Source organism: Onychostruthus taczanowskii, unplaced genomic scaffold, assembly GCF_017590055.1.
Source record: "Onychostruthus taczanowskii isolate IOZ18803 unplaced genomic scaffold, ASM1759005v1 scaffold26, whole genome shotgun sequence".
Lineage (NCBI taxonomy): Eukaryota > Metazoa > Chordata > Aves > Passeriformes > Passeridae > Onychostruthus > Onychostruthus taczanowskii.
The window spans coordinates 6,746,726-6,768,770 of record NW_024499906.1 but is presented as its reverse complement, the minus strand read 5'-3'; the positions used below and the strand labels follow the sequence as shown (position 1 = coordinate 6,768,770).

Below are 22,045 nucleotides of genomic sequence, written 5' to 3'. Positions count from 1 at the left end.
GAATTCTAGTGACAAAGCTCCAAAAAAACTCAGCTGATCCAAGTCTGATTTTGATATCAGAGATGCATACACTTCACTGATAACACACACCTGCAGTAAGCAGCACTTGAGAGACATGATTCACTCCTTTTAGTAGGAGTACAATGAGACAGGAACTCCATGGACTACTATAAATGCTTCATCACTCAACACTAACTGTAACTTACAACTTTTCAAGAAAGATTTGTAGCATTCAAAGGACATGCTTTCAGAAACTTACTATAATACCTTATAATTAAATTTGTTTTATTAAATATAATTTATAATACATATAAGCTTATTTTTGAAAATACGCCAGTTTTTTAAGCTAATTATCTATTATTAAAATGCTGGCAGACTACAAAGCACCTCAGAATAGAGTTAAATCCAGAACAGCAAGCTTTAAAGTAAAAGAAAAAAAAATAGAAATTTTAGAAAGCTTAAGTATATGTTTATATACAGAAAGTGTATCAGTGAGAAGAACAGCCAAATTGTATATAAAGAAATATTGAGCAGTTACAAAAGCCAGGCAATCCAAATGTTCTGGGTCTGTACAATACTGATTTGTAATAGGGATACTAGTCTCATCCTGGACATGTAAAACAAACAAACTCACTTCAAAAATATTCATCAAAATTACTGTGTTTAAACCAAAACTCACCTTTTGCCAGCAAAAAAGTAATCCAGTAATTTTTTAGGACTAATACAGAACTGAGTTCAGCAGAAATCCTGTAGGGAAATAAAAATACTTTGCATTGATAGCTCTGTAATAATTTAAACTACAATGTTTGAAAACATGCTTCTGTCCATGGAACTATTTAACAACACACAACATTTCCCATGGAGTTAAGTTCACTAAAAATCTCATCCCATTCCCTCTGCAATTATGACTACATATTTGAAAAACTGAAGTCCCTGTAAAGCCATTCAAGAATCAGAAAATATCTACATCATCCTCGGAAAAGAGATTGAATGTAGACAATTTAGCTGCTCTGTGCTGTCTTCTCTTGTGTTTTTGACTAAAGCCCTACTCCCCAGCCAGAGCATGAACTCAAGCTCAGTGGGGAGCTCTTAAGGCATCTTTTAGTACACTCATTTGTTGCTGTGATTAGGAAGCTCACTCTCCATCCCAAAGTTTATTTCCACCATGCCAAGACATACGCCATTGGGTGGCAATACTTCATGGATGAGGGATAGATATATAAAAATATATATAAATACAATATGATACATATCTACTTATATATATATACACACATACATACACACTATATATTTTTATAAGAATATCTTATACAATATACATAACATGTATAGATCACATATATAGAGATATATTTGCAATATATATATAATTTCTGCATTTCCCATCATCTCACTGAAATTCAAAGTCCACACTAAATCTAAAGTAAACACACAGCACACTACAACTCAGGCCGGTCCTGAAGGGTTAAAAGATAACATGTCATCATGTTTTACATCTTACTTGACAAACACAATTTAGGAAAATCAAACTTACTCACTACTAGGTTGTTCCAGATAAATAAGGCCACAAGTCCTAGAAAAACAAAATAAATTATTATTTTTGAACACGCTTCCGCAAGAAAACTATGCAATATCTTTGACTTGAATGCAATTAAAAAAGAGACCAGATCACAAAACATTTTTCTAACTTAAAAAAAAAGCTGACTCAACAGTTAACAACAGATCAACTATAGCCCTGCCAAGCCTGAAATAATGTTGTTGTTTGCAAATTTATGTCTAAGCTTAGACAGCAAAACAATTTTAACTTGGTATAATAAAATTGCTTTCTTTCAGAAAGAAAGATTTGTATATACATTGTTACTCAGTCTCTTGTACAACACAGCAAAGTGTGCTACAGCTGCACAAAACACACTATAAAGGGTATTTAAAAATCTTTAGTATTACTTCAGTGTCACTGCAAGCCTTGTGGTGCAATGTTGCTTCCCAATTATTCTAGGTACATACCATTTCAAGAAAAAAATTCAGTTTATGCAAAACCAAACTAGGATATATATGCCTTCATTCTACAAACTACCAAAGGATGATCTACTACCCCTTTCAAAGATTATTTAAGATATATTTGAGAGTCTTTTGTGAAGCGGAAAGCAAAATGTTAAGTAAAAAAAAAATATTTAGACAGTAAATCAATCCTCTTTATATCTGTAAAAAGTTTAAAGTGAGTAGTAATCACTTGTCATGCTACTCTTACTACTGTTTGTACTGCAACAAGGGGGTTGTTTAACTGCATTGTGATAGTTATGGAGTGAAATGTAAGAGGTGTTTATTTAATGCATGTAAACAGCTCAGTTTCACTGTTCTGCAAATATTAGCCCACACAGTTTAAATGGACTCCTATAACACACAGTTTGAAAAATTCAAATACTTAAATGTTGACAGACAAAGAAATCAATTTCAAAATGAAAAAGCATACACTACCTTTCAAACTTGTGGTATAGTGCAAATAATACATCATATTTCTTTTTCAGCCTTGATACAGTGCTATCAACTTTAGTGCTTACAGTATCCATGTTAACATCCACCTCTTTCAGAAACTGAAAAAATGTGCATACACTGAAAAAAGGAATAAAAGAAGACATATTACCATAACTTGTGAAAACAAGTATTCTGAAATAGCTCTTAAAAAAGAGAGAAAATAAAAACACATCTCCATGAAAACCCATTTCTTACTTCACTAGACTCCAGCACGTTCTTACTACTATTACCAGTGACTGAACCCTTGCCTTGGGAAACATTACTTGTTTACCTTGTGTCCCACCTTTACATTTTCCAGACAGCAGGAATACTTTTCAGAGGTATCTCACGATACAGGCTCCACTACAGAAAGAAAATTTTCTTGCCTAGCACAGATATTATCTCTGGAGGTCAGAATTTCCTAACTAGACACACCTTTGCTCTTGTGCTGCTGGTAATACCACAAATATCCAACACACACCTCTCAGCTCTCCTGTTCTGCTTTAGAAACATTCTGACTACTCTAAGAACGTGAACCTTGGCTCCATCCATGCTAAAGAAAAACCTAGGTATGAAAACTGAGATTAATGCATTGAACTATATAGAATTTCAAGTCTTTCAACAGGACATCTCCACCCTTTGGAAATATTATTACACAAGGGATCGAAGTTCTCCCCACTCATCCATGTAATATTATGGTCACCAAGGAAGCATTTTGTTACATTCATTAATAAAATGAGCAGATTGCTAAAAATTAAAGAGGAGGAAACTATCAAATATTTTCAACTATTTCAACTGTATTGAATAGAGTTTGACCCTTTATCAGAATATAATATGCTGAGAGATTTTTTTGATCTTTGCCAGATTAAAGATACATGTCACAAAACCAGTCAGAAGTTCATTTAAGAACGCTTATGATGGAATAAAAGATCTTTCCAATATATTTGAAGGCTCTAGAAGATGACTAGTAGAAATCTCTGCCAGTTTGACCTTATAGCTGAGAAAAAGCCCAGGGCTAACAAACAATTGAGTATTGCATCACCATCAGCAGAGTAACAGCTTACTCTTTGAAACTCTAAGGGAAAAAGTCTCTCACTTTTCAGCACACATTTGTCTGTGGAACTTTGGTGGAACACGCTGGACATTGCTGCACAAATGCAATTGGCTTTCACATGGTTCCAAGGCAGTCAACACTGAAGAGATTAAGTCAAAACATTGGACCTGACCCTACTCTGGGAGATGATGCAAGGTAGAAGAGGGCATGGAGAAGTCAAAGCATAACAGATGTCTTCAAGGGAAAGGATATTCTGGCCCAAGCCTGAGGTTATTGCCATGACTTAGCTTCCTGCCCTAGAGCATCAAGACGCTCTGCTCCTGCATATGCTTTCCATACACAGCACAGAATTCTTTCCTTAGATGAATGTAACACAAGGTTGCTGTTTCCACCTAAATTTACCTTAAAAGCAGATACCATAATCTTAATTTCTGTATTATGAACTTAATATACAATATAACAGTAACAAACCCCCAGCAAAAAGAGTATATGGAAGTACAAAGTTTAGCCTGGCATTAAAATGCTTGAAAAAGAGCAGCATGCTGGTAAACTGTTTGAAGATTAACGCTTCTTTTCCCCACTTCTTGATTTAGGCTAAGCCTAATGCAGGGAAAAAGGTTTTATGCAAAATCATCAGAGGGAAAGAAAAAAAGAAATATTTTAAGTGCAATTTGCACCTACCTGAACCAATGACTACTTTAGGGAGAGCAAGAACAACAATTAGGTGAGTGATACAACCAAAGCCAACCAGAGATTAATCAAACAAGTATCACTGCTCCCTCAATTAAAATATGACAGCAAGACATCTAGTTTACCAATATATTCATAACTTCCATAAGTAATCTTCATTGTAAAATCAACTAGTCTGATATGCACAAAGACTCACTATGCCCTAAAAACATTCTCTTTATAAAAATGTTGACAAGTTAATTGTTGCAATCTAAATTCACAAACTTAAACTCACTTACCTCATGTTTATACTTTTCAAAAGCTCAGTGAAAGTAAATGTCACTTCATCCAGATCAATTGCTACAATAAAGATACATACACCCCATGTTTCCTTTTTCTTTGTGTTGCAAGCCTTTTTGAAAAAAGAGAGGAAAGGGTTTTTATTAATCAACAGAAATGGGTAATGCATGGAAGGCAATAATTTGTCCAAACATGATTAGAAATGGTTAAACTAAACATCCTCAAACAAACATTTGACTATGACAGCCAATTATTTTATAACAGGAAACCATTCCAGGTTTTACAGTACAGGTAAAAGACTGAGCATTTCAACTCTTATTCCAACAGTACAGGATCAATTTTACCCATACAATTCAGCAAAGCTTTGAAATACAAGCTTTGGTTCCATGGAATGTATTTGCAGAGCAGAAGTCATGATTTTTTTTCCTATATTACCATATTTGATCATAACAAAACACTGAAAGTTAAGGAATAAGAATCCAAGCCATAAAAACATAATTGAAATCTTTACAATGACAGGCAACAAACACTCATAAATGAGTACAGCTGTGTCAACCACTCATCACTGTGGTTTGCTGAACCACAAACCCATCTCTGCTTAGTAAAGTGTGATAGTAAAAAGCACTTCCAGCCATTTTCCTACCGTACATCTACATTTAAGGTCTGCCTTCTGCTATTTAGAAGGTGCAAGTTATAACCAATCATCCTTCAAAAGAAGCCAACCCACGACGACAGACACGTCATCCATATGGAATAGAACTCCTGATGATGGCTCACAAGCCACTCACTCAAAGCCAGACAGGCATCACTTAAGATTCCAATACCATTCCATCAAAACAGCAACACAGTGGAAAACCCCTGAAGAACAATGGCTTGTAGAATCATGGGAAAAAAACCCTTAAGTAGATCTATCCCTAGTTTTGGAAACAAAGCTATCTTGAAGACAGAACTAGGCATGGGTGCAGGCCAAAACTGCAGAAACAGCAAATTTGTAAAATACTTTTCGGACATCCAGCATCCTTGTAAATAAAACTGCAACATCACCCAGGCCCACAGCAAAGGAGCAGGATCTGAACACATTCTCCACAGCTCTAGGTTGGATATGACATCTGTTGGAGGACAGAGGTGAAATGGAGTATCAGGAGCAAGTGAATGGAAACAGTGCATTCCTGCTCTTCTACACTGCTTAGCTTTAGCCCACTCCCCAGCCTACTTTTTTATCTTTTCCCTGATCACTCCACCTAGCTGCCTCCTAGACAACACCAATGCAAGCTGCAGGGGCCTGTTCGCTCTAGAAAATGTTCCCCAAAGGCAGTAGCAGTAAGACTGCACCAGACTTAGCTCATTCCATCTTATGCAGTCTTCCAAATCCTCTGTACTGTCAGCATCCACTCATGTCCTTGCTCATTCAGCAGTGTAACCATGACCAATAACCCACTGTGCCCATAAATGATACAATTTCACTAATACTGCCAACATTTTGTTTTGTTGACAGTTGTTCTGTAACTTTCTTGGGAATGGTATTTATACATCAGGGAAGAGTGGCTGGGGGCTTTCTCCAAAGAAGAAAAACTTTGACCAGCTTGGGCAATTGTTAAGTTATAGATCTGGCTTCAATGCAAAACTAACCAGCCACCCTCAACAATGTGACAACTGACAATTATTTAAGTCACTACTTTCTTCCTGCATTCCTATTTGAGTGTTTCTACAAATCATGACTCCTTGCACAAGACAAAATTATTTTGAAATACGCTATTAACAGACTGAAATGCATTTGTTGATACACAAAGGGATGTAAAAAATTATGAAGGTCAATGCCAGCTAGTGAACTACCAAGAGGGAAGACTACTCACACTGAGCATATCCCTACCCCTGGAGTCAGCTGGCCTTGTTTATTAAATAAGTTCCTTTCACTCCATGCTCCTGCAAACTCAGGCCATGATGTTGTCCTGTAAATACAGCATCTCGTATTGCAGGAGGACTGAGGGCTACCAAGCAATGAAATTGTTCCTGGTTTGTTGCCTATCCAAACAAGCCTAGCTTTCCTGGGCAGCCTAGCTCAATTCTGGCAGGATGAGTGCTAGAAGGCCACAGCAATGCTTTATTTGATAGGAACGAGGTCTCTTTTTGCAAGAACGTCCTTTAAACACCTTGTCCAGTAAGGCTGGGGGTAACAACTCATTCGTTTCTACCATTAAACAAGAAAGCAGTCTCAGAGGCAGCCTAGCAATCCATGAGATTCAAACCATTACAGATGGCCAAACTCCAGTATCAGGACTACTCCCACCCATTGCTGAAGGTACAGGATGCTTTGGACAACTTCTCAACACAAGATATTGGATGACTGCTGGCCTAACAATAAAAATTATACACAAATATAAAATATAAATAGATTATGGACTGGGGTTTTTCTCCTAGTAGCAAAGAAAAGGTTAGCAGCACCTGAGCATGCCTGCCTTATAACATAGCTGAGATAGGAAGGAGAGGAAAACATGAAAGAACACCAGACTGAGACTATCCCACCAGCTGCTGCTGGTCAAAACACAAAAGACATAGGTGAACTGCAGCTTTCTCAGAAGATAAGGTATCTGCCATAGCCAAGCATGAAAATGCCTGTGATTTTAATCCATAAGTATTTTTGTGGTTTAACTCCAGCTAGCAACTAAGTACCACACAGCTGCTTGCTCACCTCTCATCCCCACAGTGGCAAGGAGTGTCAGAAACCCGCTTGAGAAAAGAACAGTTTAATAACTGGAACAAAATAAAATGCAGCAATAATAACAACAATACTAATAATAATTGCACTGGAAAGGAAAGACAGAGAGAGCCATAAAACCCAACAGAAACAAGTGATGCTCAATACATTTGCTCAGCACACACTGACCAATGACCAGCTCATCCCTGAGAAGCAATCAGCAACTCCCAGCAAAACTCCAGCAATTTATAAAGTGAGCATGACGTTCTATGGTATGGAATGCCCCTTTCAGACCAGTTCAGAACACCTGTCCTGGCCATGCTCCCTCCAGATCTCTGTGTGCATGCCCACTGGCAAAGCATGGGAACCTGAAAAGTCCTTGACTTAGGGCAAGTACTACTTAGCAAGAACTAAAACATCAGCATTGTCAACATTCTCATGCTAAATCCAAAACACAGCACTATACCAGCTACTGGAACAAAATCAACTTTATTCCAGCTGAAACCAGAACAACTATAAACATCATGGGGCAAGGGAAGGGAAGAAGAGGTAAGAAGATGTCTTCCTGGCAAGTCACACTCATAAGAACTCTCCTCTTCACACCCCTTCCCTCCCCAAGTTCACTTCTTTCCTATGAGTTAAAGTTGACTGCTGAACAAAAAACACAGCAGCATCACTTTTTCCAACTATTTTGCTTTGTTTACAGCCAAAGCAGATGATTAATCTCACAGGGACTTGAACGCATGGGAATGAAACGAAGACAAATTCATAGCCAGAAATTAATTTCTGAGGGTTTTCTTCCTCACCAGTCTGACTCAAGATCTTTGTTGATACAGCATCACTGCAGCAAATGGGCAGGGCAACAGCTCAACATCTGCCCTTGGCTGTCCTTGAGTTTCAGTAAGATGACTTGTGGTGACCTTAATTCAACTCATCATGAAGCAAAGCCTCCCTACCAATCACTAGCTCTAAGATTATTTAACACCTAGTAGTCTACACAGATTTCTTTCTCTTTTAATCATCATGTATTTAGGATTCCAAGGAACCTATGCTATAACTTTGGGCAACGTGGGTCAGTTCTATTGAATCAATATAGTGGGAAAAGACTTAACACACAAAATCTTTTAAAATATTTCTCATTCTGGACTTACCACTACTTTTATTCAATCTGATTTTCACCAGATGACTACTTCATTTAAATCTAGAGAAAACAACCTGGGAGGAGTCATTGGCTTAAAATGCTCATCCAACACGTAATTATTGTAAAATGGGATTCTTTCCTCTCTTCTTTCCAGATGTAGCTGAAAGATGTTAAAGGCACTAAAAGGAATAACTTCTGTTCTCTGCCTCCAGAGGTTCTCCAGTGCTAATCCAGTCCGGAGGAGGAGATGGTCACAGGAAGTCTCAGCTCTAGTGTGCAGTTAGCGATGTTTACTCTTCTGCCAACACCGATAACAATTTTGATGACAGTCTACAAAAGTGACCCAGGAATAGAAACTTCAAATGATGTTGTGTAAAAGAAGGTCAAGGGAAATGTACATGAGAAATATGCAAAAATAGATGGACACTTGAATCAAATGGGATATAGGATGTCTCACTGCAAATATCAAGCACCTGATTTTTGAAGAGGAAGATATGCACCTGGGCTTCCTAACATAAAATCTCAGTAACTATGTTCCAATCAATACAGAAAACTAGCTTGATGGTACAAGAACACAAACATTTGTTAGAGATAGTCCAAATGAGGTTACAGAGATGATCAGAGGGCTGAAGTGAGTTTGGGTTGTTCAGCCTGAAGAAGAAGAGGCTTCAGGAAGATCTTACAACATGTTCCAGTACCTCAAGGGAGCTATAAGAGAGCTGGAGAGAGACTTTTTGCAAGGACATGTAGTGACAGGACAAGGGGGGATGGCTTCAAACTGAAAGAGAGCAGATTCAGATCAGGATTCAGAACAAATTCTTTACTGAGAGGGTGGTGAGACACCAGGACAGGTTGACCAGAGCAGCTGTGGATGCCCCGTCCCTGGAAGTGTTCAAGGCCAATCTGAACAATCAGCCTGGGACCTGAGCAATCTGGTCTAATGGATGTTGTCCCTGCCCATGGCAGGGGGCTTGGAATGAGATGACCTTTAAAGGACCCTTCCAACCCAAACCATTCTGACTTTACATGTTTATGATTACAGTGGGTGGAAGATGACTGGAGAGTAGATTCAAGAAGCTCTCACAATAGAAAACTGTTTAGAATAAAAACCTGCAGAAAAATATCCCTGGAAAAAAAAAACCAAAAAAACAATCTGTGACCATTATAAGCCCTGTCTACATATAGGAAGTTCTGTGCAAAGACAGATCCTTCATTTTTCAGCAATACCAGTTTTAAATTTTCTATTGAACATTGTCTGGGATCGAAGATTATTATTAGTTCATGACAGAGGAGATCAAATTCAAATATAATATCAGCTGAAAGTAATGAAGTCAATGGAAAGTATTGAACTAGTAAAAATAGTTCACTGATATGCAAAGTTCCCATTACACTTTTAAAAGACTGGAGAGGTCATCAATCTCTGCCCAGGATAGGCAGAAGATGAGTAAAAAAAGAAACTCTCTACCAGTTGCCTGAGCTTTTAAAGTCCAAGGGCACATACAAGCAGTGCATCTGCTGCTGAGATACTGAATATCATCAGCAAGAGGCCATGGAGATGATTTGTTTGTTTTGGGACTTTCAGTAGCTCTTCTTTTTTTAATAACAGAGGATCCTAAAATATCTGTAATTTTGCTCATCCCTCCAAAGCTTCAATGGATTCAGGTTCAGTTCAGCTGCAGTTCTATAAATTAGAGACAAAGTCTAGACAGAAAATACTTTATTAGCTCATACGTATTTCATGCTTTTGCCAAAAGCAAGAGGCCTCTGTCATTTAACATGAGGATGAGGTGACTTACCAATTAAAATGTTCTCTTTTTAATAAGAAACCACAACCAAAAGGAATTTATTCAATTTAAATATGAAATTTTATGGACTGGGAACACTTGGCCTGCTGAACATGAACTCTTTGGTCTATGCAGACCAACCTTCCATACTTAAGTAGTCTTTATTTCATTCCTTAACTTAAGCTACAGTTTACCTTGTACGTTTTCTTCACTAAGAAAGCAGCTCAACTCCTGCACAAATCAACTGCTCTGCAGCATCTGCATACCAGTGTAAGTCACCAGTTGGGGAGAATTTCAGGATGTAAGAAAAGTAATTAAAGACAAGAAAAAACACCTGGAACATCTTCATATGCTAGAGACATTCTGAAGGAAAAGAAAAGGCAGCAATAACACATCTCTCATGGGGTACAGAATTGGCTGGTACAGAATTTTACACCACTGGTTTGAATTATAATAGAAACAAATTAGTACAGTACTTGGGGGCAAAAATAAATGGGCAAATAAAGCTAAACTAGGAAAACCTAACTATGCAGACTGCAGATCTTTCACCACAACAATTTTTTAATAGTGGGTTAGACAAATACTTGATAAAAATGGCTCAGGAATTCCTGACTCTGAACAGCTGAGCTGCAGCAGGAGAACAGTGAGCCACATTTCTCAAACAGTGCTATGAACAGCCAACATAAAAAATGGATCTCTTACCCACGCACCACATATTATAGCCAACTAAGCCAATGAGCTGGAAGCATACCAGTTCCTGTGCCTTAAGGCCCTTGGCAGACTCCAAATTCTATCAATTTCTTAAACCACTTCTATTTTCTTTGGAAAAGTTTGGTTCGAATTTAATCGCCAAATGATCTGTTCCTCACATGGATTCTTTCCACTACATTCAGCAACAATTTGCTCAAGCTTTTCTTTCCTGCTTATAACACCCCATATTCTATTTCATATTCTCATTTAGTTGTTCTCTACCAAAACAAACAGTAGCAGAACACAACAAATGCCCTGAGCTTCTTCACAGCAGTATTAATATGACTTTCTGGACTACTTCTAATATCCCTTACACCAGCAATCACATGCTGCTCACCAAGGTACATTAGTAATTCCACTAAATCTATTCATTCCACCCAGAATTTACAAGCAGTATTGGTTCATAATACAGATTTCAGGAGAGTTACAAAAAATTAAGAGTACAAGAGAAGCAAGGATCAAGAGACAATGTTAAGCCAACAACAATCAGTATGTAAAAGTTTTGAAACAAAGACTGTAAAAACTATAAAAGATTCTGTTCATCTAGGTAGCTTGGTTTGATAAAGAAATGATAGAAAGAACAAAAATATTTGTATGACACCAATGCAAAGCTCTTGTTTAGATAAACACTTCCATGTACACAATAAGCTTGTATGGGAGTTCACCAGATATCAAAAGAATTTAAAAATAAACATCTTTCTGATTAGACATCAGACACCTTCCTTCAGCCCACACACCAAGAGTGCAGATTCAGCATTTGGGATTCTAAGAGATTTTGTGTTACCATTTTATTGTAGAAGAATATAATTAAACTTGGCTGCCACAGAGGAAAGCTTTAATGTTCTCCAACTATAAAGGAAAACACCACCATATTTAACAGAGAGCTGTGGTGCTTTTGAACAATCTCCCTCTGCAGACCTGGTTTTCACAACTAGAGGTCAGCCACATTTTCCAGAAAAGTTGTGTTACCATCTCTCTTGTCACCTTCCTCCTCCTCCACAACTCTCAAAGAGGTTCAGCTGTTTCAAGGACTCACAGCCCAGCTGCAACAGGGTGCATCTGTATATCCTTGACTCGCATGCTGTGGAAACAGATAACTGGAGAGCACTGCAAGGAAAGCTACAGAGCACAGAAAGAAAGTGCAAGATAAGAAAGCTGAAATTTCCAAGTCTCATCACTAGTAGCTCAAATGCTCAAAAGAAAAAATATCAGAGTGGAAAGGTGCGACATCCTGAAGGAAAAAAAGCAGTGTCTCCATTGGGCATTGGCATTCATTCCAGGGAGCAGCAGATAACAGCTTCTCTCCTCCTGGTTGATGCTTGCCTGGCCAGTAAAATGTCTCACTGAAACACAGGCATATTTAGGCTGGTCACTACGTTCTAGCAATTTGTTGTGTATATGCCTGCCAAAAATAAATGCTTTATGCTTTTAAGCCACATGTACCTGGTTTGCAGAGTCTCTGCACATGCACCACAAGTGACTCAAAAAGGACAGTACTACATGATGTTTTCTTTTCAAGTCACTAAATATTCACTAAGCAAGGATACAGCAGATGTTCAGCCTGCATCCAAACCCACATCTGCACCCTGAGTATCTGCCAGTTACCACAGTACCTAAAGTCTTGGCCACACTGCTTCCTCGCTACCACTACAAGTGCTCTTCCCGTCCTCAGAGATTTGGCAGGCACAATTCTAGTATCAACCACAATAAAACAAGGCCAGTGAGCCAAGAAAGGCAAGGTTTCAGGTCTTTGTACTTTGTAAATGGCTTGAGAGGGGGATTCTTAGATGCCACCTCTATTTCCATAAGCAGCCTTATGATTTAAGCTTCTTCAAGTCAAACCAACAACACTGTAAACAGAAGTGTTCTGGGTAAGTATTTGTCTCAACTGGTGGCCTGCTGTTTAACTCTTTGCTTAAGAACAGAAAGCTGCTACACAGCTTCTGCTGCAGTCCAGAATTAAACAGAGTACTACTGAATCTCACTGATTAAAACACATGCAGTTGGTGCCTGGGACAGCCCCTCCAACATAATACTTTACAAGAGAGAAGAAAAGAGCAGCCTCCTCCTGAATCCCTGCAACTTGAACTAGAGAGTCATCCAGAGAAGCCAGGCTCGCCATAGCAGCTTGACTTGGGAAAAGAAGCAGCAATTAGCCAGGCTGTTTATTTGCTTGACTTCAGAGTCAGATGAAGCTTGCTCTCAGCTAGAAGTAGCAACTCCAGTGCCGTGCAGATCCCCATGGAAGCACACACCTGACAGCTTACTCATTTCAACACCCTGCAGATAGATCTCTAAGTTTGAGGGAAAGGCCTTGGACTGAAATATAATGTAGATATTTTTCCCCTGTACACTGAAAGGCTCTCAACAATCAATTTTAATTGCAAGACAACAGATATTAGTTATATATCATAATGAAGCTCTGGTTCTGAATAGATAATGGAAGCAATCTTCAGATGCTGAAAGGTTTCAAACACCATGTATCTTATCTGGCCACTGCTAAGTAACGATCAGTGAAAACAAAACTTCACCTGTAAATGAAATTTGCAGGATTATACTGCAACCTGCCTTGGTTTTTTTCAGTCAAGGGAACTGACTACTTCTGTTTTCATTCTTGTAGGGGAACTCAACTATGCTTTTAGGTAAATGTTTCCCGTGAACATCCGTGACCAGAAATCTGTTACTGAAAGAGCTGTGCGCAGCAGTCTCTCTTCCATGCTATTATTACTTTGTGATGTGAATGCATCAAGACCTGGTATATCCACACTGCAGTTTAAAAAACACAGATTACAAACTATTAGTAGTGACAGCATAGCTGCGACAGGTCAGCTCAAGTTGCAGAAGAGTAAGCAGAAGTCAGAACATGCACATCAATGCAAGTGCCCACAGCGGGAATAATACCCCACCTGGGTATTACAAAACTGCATCAGGACTCTACAACAAAGCTTCTGCCATGATTTAGCTGTATTATAGCTGTTCTCTGAGCCAGCTTGTTGACACAGCAGTCATACTGAGGAGAAGGAAAAGCAAAAATCAAGAAAGGCCCTAACACTTTATTAATCTGTTTGCACATGCCCAATGACTAACTTTGAACGGAAATGCCTCAATGATAAGCACAGGTTAACATTATGCAACAAAAAAGGAAACGTTCCTGTTTCTGCAATAGTAATCTCCATACCCTTTCTGCAGCCTCATAAAGTACGCAGAGAGGAAAAAATACACAGAAACACACAGTAAGACTACCTGTGTAAAGCTGACTAAGACATATTTGAAATAACTTGCAGTTCGAAGAATTAGCTGATCGCATGGTGCTGTTTTCTACTGTCACTTGTTAGTAACCTAAAAGGACTCCTGAACACGTACCTTTATCACAAAATAGCAACAAAAAAGGGCAGTCTACAGAAGCCAGTTTACACAGACGTGAACAACATGACAACATCCCACTTCAGTCCACCTTCACTTGGAAAAAGCTAAGTCACAGTACGTGGTGAGCTTTGATTGTGGGACCCTGGGCGGCCGCTGCAGCGAAGTTGCGGCTCAGACCTGAGCTGGGCACAGCACAGACTCTGCTGCCGAGCGATGCTGCGAGCAGCAGCCACTCACCAGAGCTCCATCCGCTGCCGACAAGCTCTCGTACGTCTTCCACGCTTTCTCCCTCACGCTCTCCGACACCTTCAGCGCATCACAGAGCACGACGAAGTCCGCTTCGCCCACCTCGACCCTAGGAAAAGCATCGCACATCGCCAGCGGGGACACGGCACCGCGGGGCGACCACGGAACCCACACCGCCCGCTGCCGGAGCCGCCCCGGGCTGACACCGTCCCGCCGCCCGAACCGCGGGAAAACGGCGTCACCGCCACTCTCCGTCACTTCCGCACCGGCGGCCGCGCCCCCGCCCCGCCCGCGGCCCCGGACTCGGGGCGGGACCGAGCGGCAGAGGCGGCGCGGGCGGCAGCGCGGTCCGGCCCCACGGAGCCGCCCGGGCCTCACGGCCGCCACAGGGACGGCAGCCGCGCCGTGCCTGACACTTCGGGTACTCAGCGGATACAGCCGCCACGGAGCCGCCCCACGGAGCCGCCCGGGCCCCGCGGCCGCCACAGGGACGGCAGCTGCGCCGTGCCTGTCACTTCGGGTACTCAGCGGATACAGCCGATACATCTTTTCCGTGAGATGGGAAGGAACGCAGAGCTGTGCGTAGGAATAACTACACAGAATAACTGTACAGGTGCAGAGCAGGGCAGGAATTGCGGATCCTTTAGGACTGCTGGTTCAGTCAGACCAAGTGCAGGGTCCTGCACTTTGTCCGCAACAGCCCTTGGCAGCCCTACAGGCGTGGGGCAGAGTGGCTGGAAGGCTGGCCTTCGGAAAAGGACCTCGGCATGCTGGTCAACAGCAGCTGAACTTGAGCCAGAGTGTGCCCGGGTGGCCAGGAAGGCCAGTGGCATCCTGGCCTGTGTCAGCAATAGTGTGGCCAGCAGGACAGGGCAGAGATTGTCCCCTCATACTCAACATTGGTGGAGTTGCATCTCAACTGTGTCCAGTTCCTCATGAGAAGAAAGTCCAGAGAAGGGCAGCATAGCTGGGGAAGGGTCTGGAGCACAAGTCCTGTGAGGAGCGGCTGAGGGAGCTGGGGTGTTTAACCTGGAAAAAGGAGGCTTGGGAGACCTCACTGCTCTCTGCATCTGCCTGAGCAAAGGCTGTAGTGAGATAAGGGTTGAGGTAAGGGTCTTCTCCCGGATAACAAGTGACAGGACAAGAGGACGTGGCCTCAGACTGCACCAGGGGAGGTTTAGGTTGGACATCAAGAAGAATTTCGTCATGGAAAGGGTTGTTAAACATTGGAATGGGCTGCCCCGTGGGCAGCAGTGAAGTCACCATTCCAGGAGGTGTTCAAGAAACAACAAGACGTGATGGCATTTGGTGCCACGGTCTCGTTGACAAGGTGGTGAGTGACCAGTAAAAGGGTGGACTCGAGGATGTCAGAGGTCTTCTCCAACCTAAATGATACAGGGACCTCTCAATCTGGCATTCACCCAAGTCCTAACTGAAATGTTATTATTAACACTGTGCAGTAAAATTACATTTAATGTAAGAAGTTCAGGCTGTGGGCATCTCCTGGATGTTAAGTCAATGAGGTTCAAATCACCAGTGCTCTGATTAAAAGATCTTAAAAATCTGCTCTGTTGTCTGCAGTTGCATACTCACATTCAGAAGGCCAATCTCTGCTGCAAACAAGCACATTTATTTTCAGACTTACATGATGACAACTTCTTAGAAAAGGAAAAAAAAAAAAATTGTATATAAGGATTCTTACTACCTGCACATATCTGGCATTCGTCTGTAAAGCAACTGCTTTAGTGAGACTGCTGTCAAAATTCTGGATTCAAGAAAAACCCAAATAAAAATCAGCATGAGCATTAATATGTTATACAAGTAAAATTCCCTAGTATTTTTACATTCATACATTCTAGTAATTTGTCCAGGCTTGTCCTTTATTTTCATTAACTTGAAACAGGAGAACAGTGTCTGGCTTCCTGCTTTATAATTAGAATTAAACCAATTACAGAAAAGTGAATACAGAATAAATCAAAATACACAAACTCCAAATTTAATGTTTGAGTTGCAGACTATAGTGGGATTTGGACATTCCTGATAATGATTCTAGTAAAACTGTGGCAGTAACTTTACCCTGCTTTTAAGCACATTTAAATACTTTGGTATTCAGATGGTACCAAATGCTGTGGAAGGTTTGGGGTTTAGGACTGTCTGTCATCAACCATTGAACCACAGACAAGTACAGACCAGCTTGGAAAAGTAAGCTGAACCCCTAAACCACAGCTGAGTCCATTGCCTCTCCTCACAACTGCTTTAAGAGCACAAAAGAATTTAAAATGAGAGAAAGCATCTCAGAAAACTTGGTCCCAGCCAGTGGAGACCAAGCCAGCTGTCAGCAAGAGGGAAACAAACACACCCTCCTGGGCCGCTTCCCTCACAGCTGCTTTAACATGCTGCTACAGCCCGGCCCTGCATCGTCCAGATGGCAGGCAGAGAATTTGTCTCATGGCCCTCAGTGCATTGCTACTTTTAAAAAGTTCACAAAGCAGCCTCAGAGTAAATACTAGGGTTTGTTTTTTTTTAATTGTTAGTGCACTGAGCACCTTCTCAAGTCAAATTTTATGCACTTTTTCATCAAACAAAGCTCTTAGGACTCCCCTCCATAAATAGGTAAAACCAAAATATAGTCTCAGAATGCTTCAAGTTACAGCTGGAGGGAGACAAAGGGAGCAGCAGATGAATCAAGCAACAATAACCTTTAATAATCCATCCCAAAGCCCTGGATATAGTAACTACATCTAAACTGCAGTAAGAAGAGGTAACATGTATGTACTTCCAAAGAAATGCACATCCTTGAGTAAAACCATATTCAAGCTGCTGCACCTTTTTCCCCTTCTCCTTTTAAGAGTACTGATTTGAATGTTTTAATCCTGTATTCTAAAACATCTTCTAAATGAAACCTTTAGACTTTTCAATAAAATTACAAAGGAAAGAAAAAAAATCAGCTCCTACTGGGGGAAGACAAAAGAAGCAAAGGAAACACTGCAATGTCAGATAAAGTATTAATGATAATTTTTGCATCTGACCTGACAAAATCTTCATTCTAAATATCTTGCTGCAACTGCTTTTAGAGTATAGGTCATGGACATATGTGAAACATTGTCCAGTCAGGCAGTCCTGACTCATTTTTTCCAGCTGCCACACAACCTTAGGTACTTTTATGATCCTAATTTTTTCACTTAAAAGTATTGCTGTAGTTTCATGGTAATTGCCAGTGAGAATTAAAGCCATTATTTCAGTTATAGTAAAATCAGTTTTCTGAAGCTGCATGACCAAAATGTATACATTAAAAAACCCACTGAATTGAGAGCTTCTGGATATTAGTCCAAATACTAAATATTGGTAGAAATTCTGCTTGAATAAAGCCCATAGGCTGTAAAACTCAAGGATTATAAAGATGTCTGCATGTATCACACCCATTTTCCTGCATGTGACAGGCAGAATTAATCAGGGAGGGAACAGAGCCTTTCCTGGCCAGCCTTTTCTGTGCATTCACATTCCTTGCACTGTGTAGCAGCTGCCAGCCCTTTGCCATCACTGTCACCTGGACAGAGCCCAGCTGTCCCTCTGGAGCCCCAGCACTAGTGCTAACAGGAGCAAGGAGGTGACAGACCTGCAGGCCAGCTTTTCATCAGCTGCTGCCCTACAGCCCCAGGCCTTAAGAAGAGCCTCGCTGGAGAAGCACCTGGTGCAGCAGGCAGACCCAAGTGACAGTCTTGCTGCAGGAGAGCCTCAGGGACACTCAGGCCACAGCTTGTACGGGCCCTTTGCACTCCCCAGCATCACCTCCCCGAGTAACGCTGTGATTGTGTTGGATCAGCTCTGCTTTTGAAGCTGGAAAGGGTTTGCTGGGGTGATGGGGTGAAACTGACTGGTTGTGCCTCTTGGTGGTGGTGAGCCTGACCCCTATGCCATTGTTTCCTACACAAATACACAGCTTGAGATGTGAGGAATAAAAACCACTTCTGTAAGTTAATATTTCTACAGTGATGTAAAGTCCATAGGGACCATAACAAACATCTACCCATTTCTCTTCGAGATGAGAGGTATCTGTCAGATGTTAACTTCTAACAATTCAAAGCCTCTCTCTATACATTGACATCATTAGTAAAAGAATATTTTTCACTCCACAGTTACACACATTGGTGGCTTGCTCTTCTCAGAGCACTACACAGGGCACTGCTGGACTCTCAGGACTGCAGTGGTGAGTTTAAGGCAGGAATATCTATCAATAAAGCATTTGACCAAACTGCCAGTGGGATCTGAAAGGACACCACTGTTACTGAATGGGGAAATGGCAATATGTAAATGATGCCTATGTGCAAAACCTCAACCCTTCACAGATAGTTCCAGGTATTTTTCTTGGACATCAGAGAGGTTTTGCATTGATCGAGCTTTTAGACTTGAGTGTCATTTTTTTCTCTTTTTACTCAGTTGTATTTCTTTATAGAAGAATCATAACTACTTATACAGACCTTCCAGATTTCTTGTTCTCTGTGAGAATGGCTGTCAGAGCTGTGTCTGTTTTAACAGATTTGCAGTAGTGCTGAGAACTAGGCTACTAAAAAAATAAAATCCCTGACTAATGCAATTTATCAGATTAAGCCCTAGTGACAGTGCAATTACATCAGACAAAAATGATCATTCCTGGTATGGCTTTCCTTTCTTACAAAGGTTGCTGGATATCAGTATAAATCATGCCCTTGCATGCACAGCTGCATCACACCCTGTGCTTTGTCACACAGGTACCACCCTGTGTCCTTGGCAGGCAAAGCCCTTCAAACCCTGGGTACACTGTGCCCCAGGAGGGTGCAGGGAGGGCATCCTGCATCCCCTCTGCAGGGCAGTTCATTTCAGCTGGTACTGCCAACTGGTAATGAAATAAAGATCAGCAAGCAAACCACAGCTCTCTTGTTGCAATTGCACAGCCAAGTTAAAGACCCTGCTGCAATCCCTCCCTTCCCGACCTTCTCAGTCCCAAGTTCTGCTTCCTCTCACCACGTGAGAAAGTGCGCGCTGGCACAGGCAGCACCCTGTCCTGCTGCTGGCCATCTCCCCGGAGAGGATGTTTCCCATGCCTCCACTTCCAAGATTTCCTAAGCCCACAAGAAGCAGAATGCACTCTCCTGGAAGCAGTTCTTAGGAATCAAATTAATCTTAACCAACAACCTGAAAACCAATTGAAAATTAGCAACCGTATCCTGTAGTGAGTGAGCATAGGCATTTTTCTGAACTAAACCAACCCGTAATCTTGTTTACTTCTTTCTGCTACAAGTGGGTCTAAGAGAAAGACATTCTTTACTAATCCATGGCAGTGAAATACCATAATTAGGTGAAAACATTTGGGTATAGCATTCCAGAAAAACTCCTGGTGTGACAACAGTGCTGTAGGCTCTTCTATGTTGCTTCCTCCATAGCAATAAGTCTCCTACCACTGGAACAAGCAGTGTCAGTGAGAGTGCAGCTCTGCTCATGTCTCTAAACCACAAGCTTCTGCTAACACTGATGTGTCAGATCTCCATCCTCCCACCCAACCCAAATGAACAAACACACGTACGCACCTTGACAGGCATCAGGTAACCAAACTCTTGCATTTTTGGTCTTGCAGGCCCAAGGGATTTTCTTCATGCCAAAACTTGCCCTGTGCCTCTACTAAAGCTGCAACACTGTGGCTGGAGGAGAGAGGCCTTGGAGCTTTTATTGTGCTTTGCCAGTCCAGATTACATTGATCACATTGACTGGTCACAACAAGTTTACTCATGCAAAGTCCAGCTGAACATCAGAGGCTCTTTGGAACCCATGAGAGAGCAACACAGCCCCCTCCACCAACTAAACCTGGTGGCACAGGATACTGATTTTGCTGCTCCAGTAATGAAGTTTGTCTCAGCATTAGGACTGATTTTGTTTTTTATGAGGAGTTTTAAAACTATTTCCAAAGATAATTGTCCAATGAGGTCATTTTTACACTAACCCTTTTCTGGAATTCGCTGGGCTGGAAATGTGGTTTCTTCAGTGCAGTACAGCCATCTTTGATTATTAGACTCTTAAGTATTATTATAGTTGTATTTATTAGACTTTTATTATTTAAAAAGGAAAAAAGCCCAGGTGTCTCCAAGAGCTATTTCTTTCCATGGATTTGTGTCCCATGCTTCACTGACTTGGTCTAAGAGGGCAGAAGTTCCAACGTGAGCTTTAACTGCACTCCAGGTTTTAGGTTCTCTTCCTGCAAAAACTGGCATTTAATAAGGCTGGGAGCTTTGCCTCAGTGCACATGAATTTCTCCCTCCTTCCCCACACTTATTTTTACATTGCTGATCAAAGTAAATTTCCTTCCAACAGGTTCAAAAGCTACTAGAGACAGGCTTACAACATGATCATGGAAACTTCCCGTGTGTCAGAACAAATCCATTTCTCCCTCTGCTCCACCACCCCTGCAGCAGCCTCGTTTGCTGGTGTCTCCGTTAAAGGGCACACCGCAGATCACTAAGTTTGGCTATTCAGTTGTATTTTGAAAACAAATTAAAGACCGGACCAAGCTTGCTTACAGATTAACAAGTTTCATGTTTAACTTAGGGAAAATAGGAACAGAACGCTCCTGAAAAGGTAGGAAACATCCTTAAAAGTACTTCAGCGTAAATCTTGCGTCATACAGGGCTCCAAAGAACGCACCAGCAACCTTGTGCTGACATACACGTGACCTTTGTTGCAAAGACACAATTGCAACATCCTGAATGTCTGCAGCTCAAGTTTTCCAGCTTGCTTGCACATATACTGAGCATCAGTGTAATATAATTTATACATTAACGTCTAGCCTGTATGCATGCCTTACTTGATGTTCATGATTGCCATGCACCATCAAACATGGATTTAAAAAGTCCAGCTTTGGAATACAGCAGTTGTACTTTTCATTTTACATATAATGCACTTACATCAGGACCAATCCATAAATTAAGCCACATGCAGATGAAGAAAAAAGAAGTACTGTGTATTTAGGAAACTTCCTTTAAAATAAATTATTTTATCTCAGTCCAAACATTCACAATAGCAGGAAGCTGGATCATAGCATGTTTACAGCTGTATAATAGCTCCAAACACAGTGAAGCATCCTCCCAATGTATTAAGAAAAGAGCCTTTAAAAGATGAAAAATAAGATTGGTACAAAGTCTCTTGACTGAATTAACCTAAGACAATTATTTGGACACCTATGGTGTATATTATTTAAAAATAGATTAAACAGTGTTCTGGGGTGTTTTTTCAAATGTGCTATTATTCTATAAACATTCCTATTTTTGTGATGAATCAATGCTCAATATTTGGCCAGAAGGCAAGTCAGTTCCTATGTCATGGAAGCTGTCAAGTGGATCTAGGGGGAGATTTTCCAGCCTTGTTTTTTTCTGTCCTGTATTTTCTCTTGCAAACAGCTTTAAAGAGCAAGTACATCTTATTCATTTTATACTACCTTATTCTGCACTCTCCCCTAGAAAAGTTGGCATTACAATGATCCAAACTGTATTACAAGAAAA

The 22,045-nt window shown here is 40.8% G+C and overlaps 1 protein-coding gene across 1 annotated transcript in view; it reads right to left on the bottom strand.

Annotated features, from left to right (window-relative positions):
* The window catches only part of RB1 (RB transcriptional corepressor 1), a 70,383-nt gene extending 55,735 nt beyond the window's left edge, over positions 1-14,648 (bottom strand). The window contains exons 1-5 of the mRNA XM_041407205.1: positions 14,511-14,648; positions 4,537-4,649; positions 2,479-2,613; positions 1,538-1,576; positions 680-747 (exon numbers count right to left, since the gene is read on the bottom strand). Coding sequence (XP_041263139.1) covers positions 680-747; positions 1,538-1,576; positions 2,479-2,613; positions 4,537-4,649; positions 14,511-14,648 — 493 coding nt within the window. The remainder of the gene's footprint in view (positions 1-679; positions 748-1,537; positions 1,577-2,478; positions 2,614-4,536; positions 4,650-14,510) is intronic.
* Positions 14,649-22,045: the final 7,397 nt, after the last annotated feature.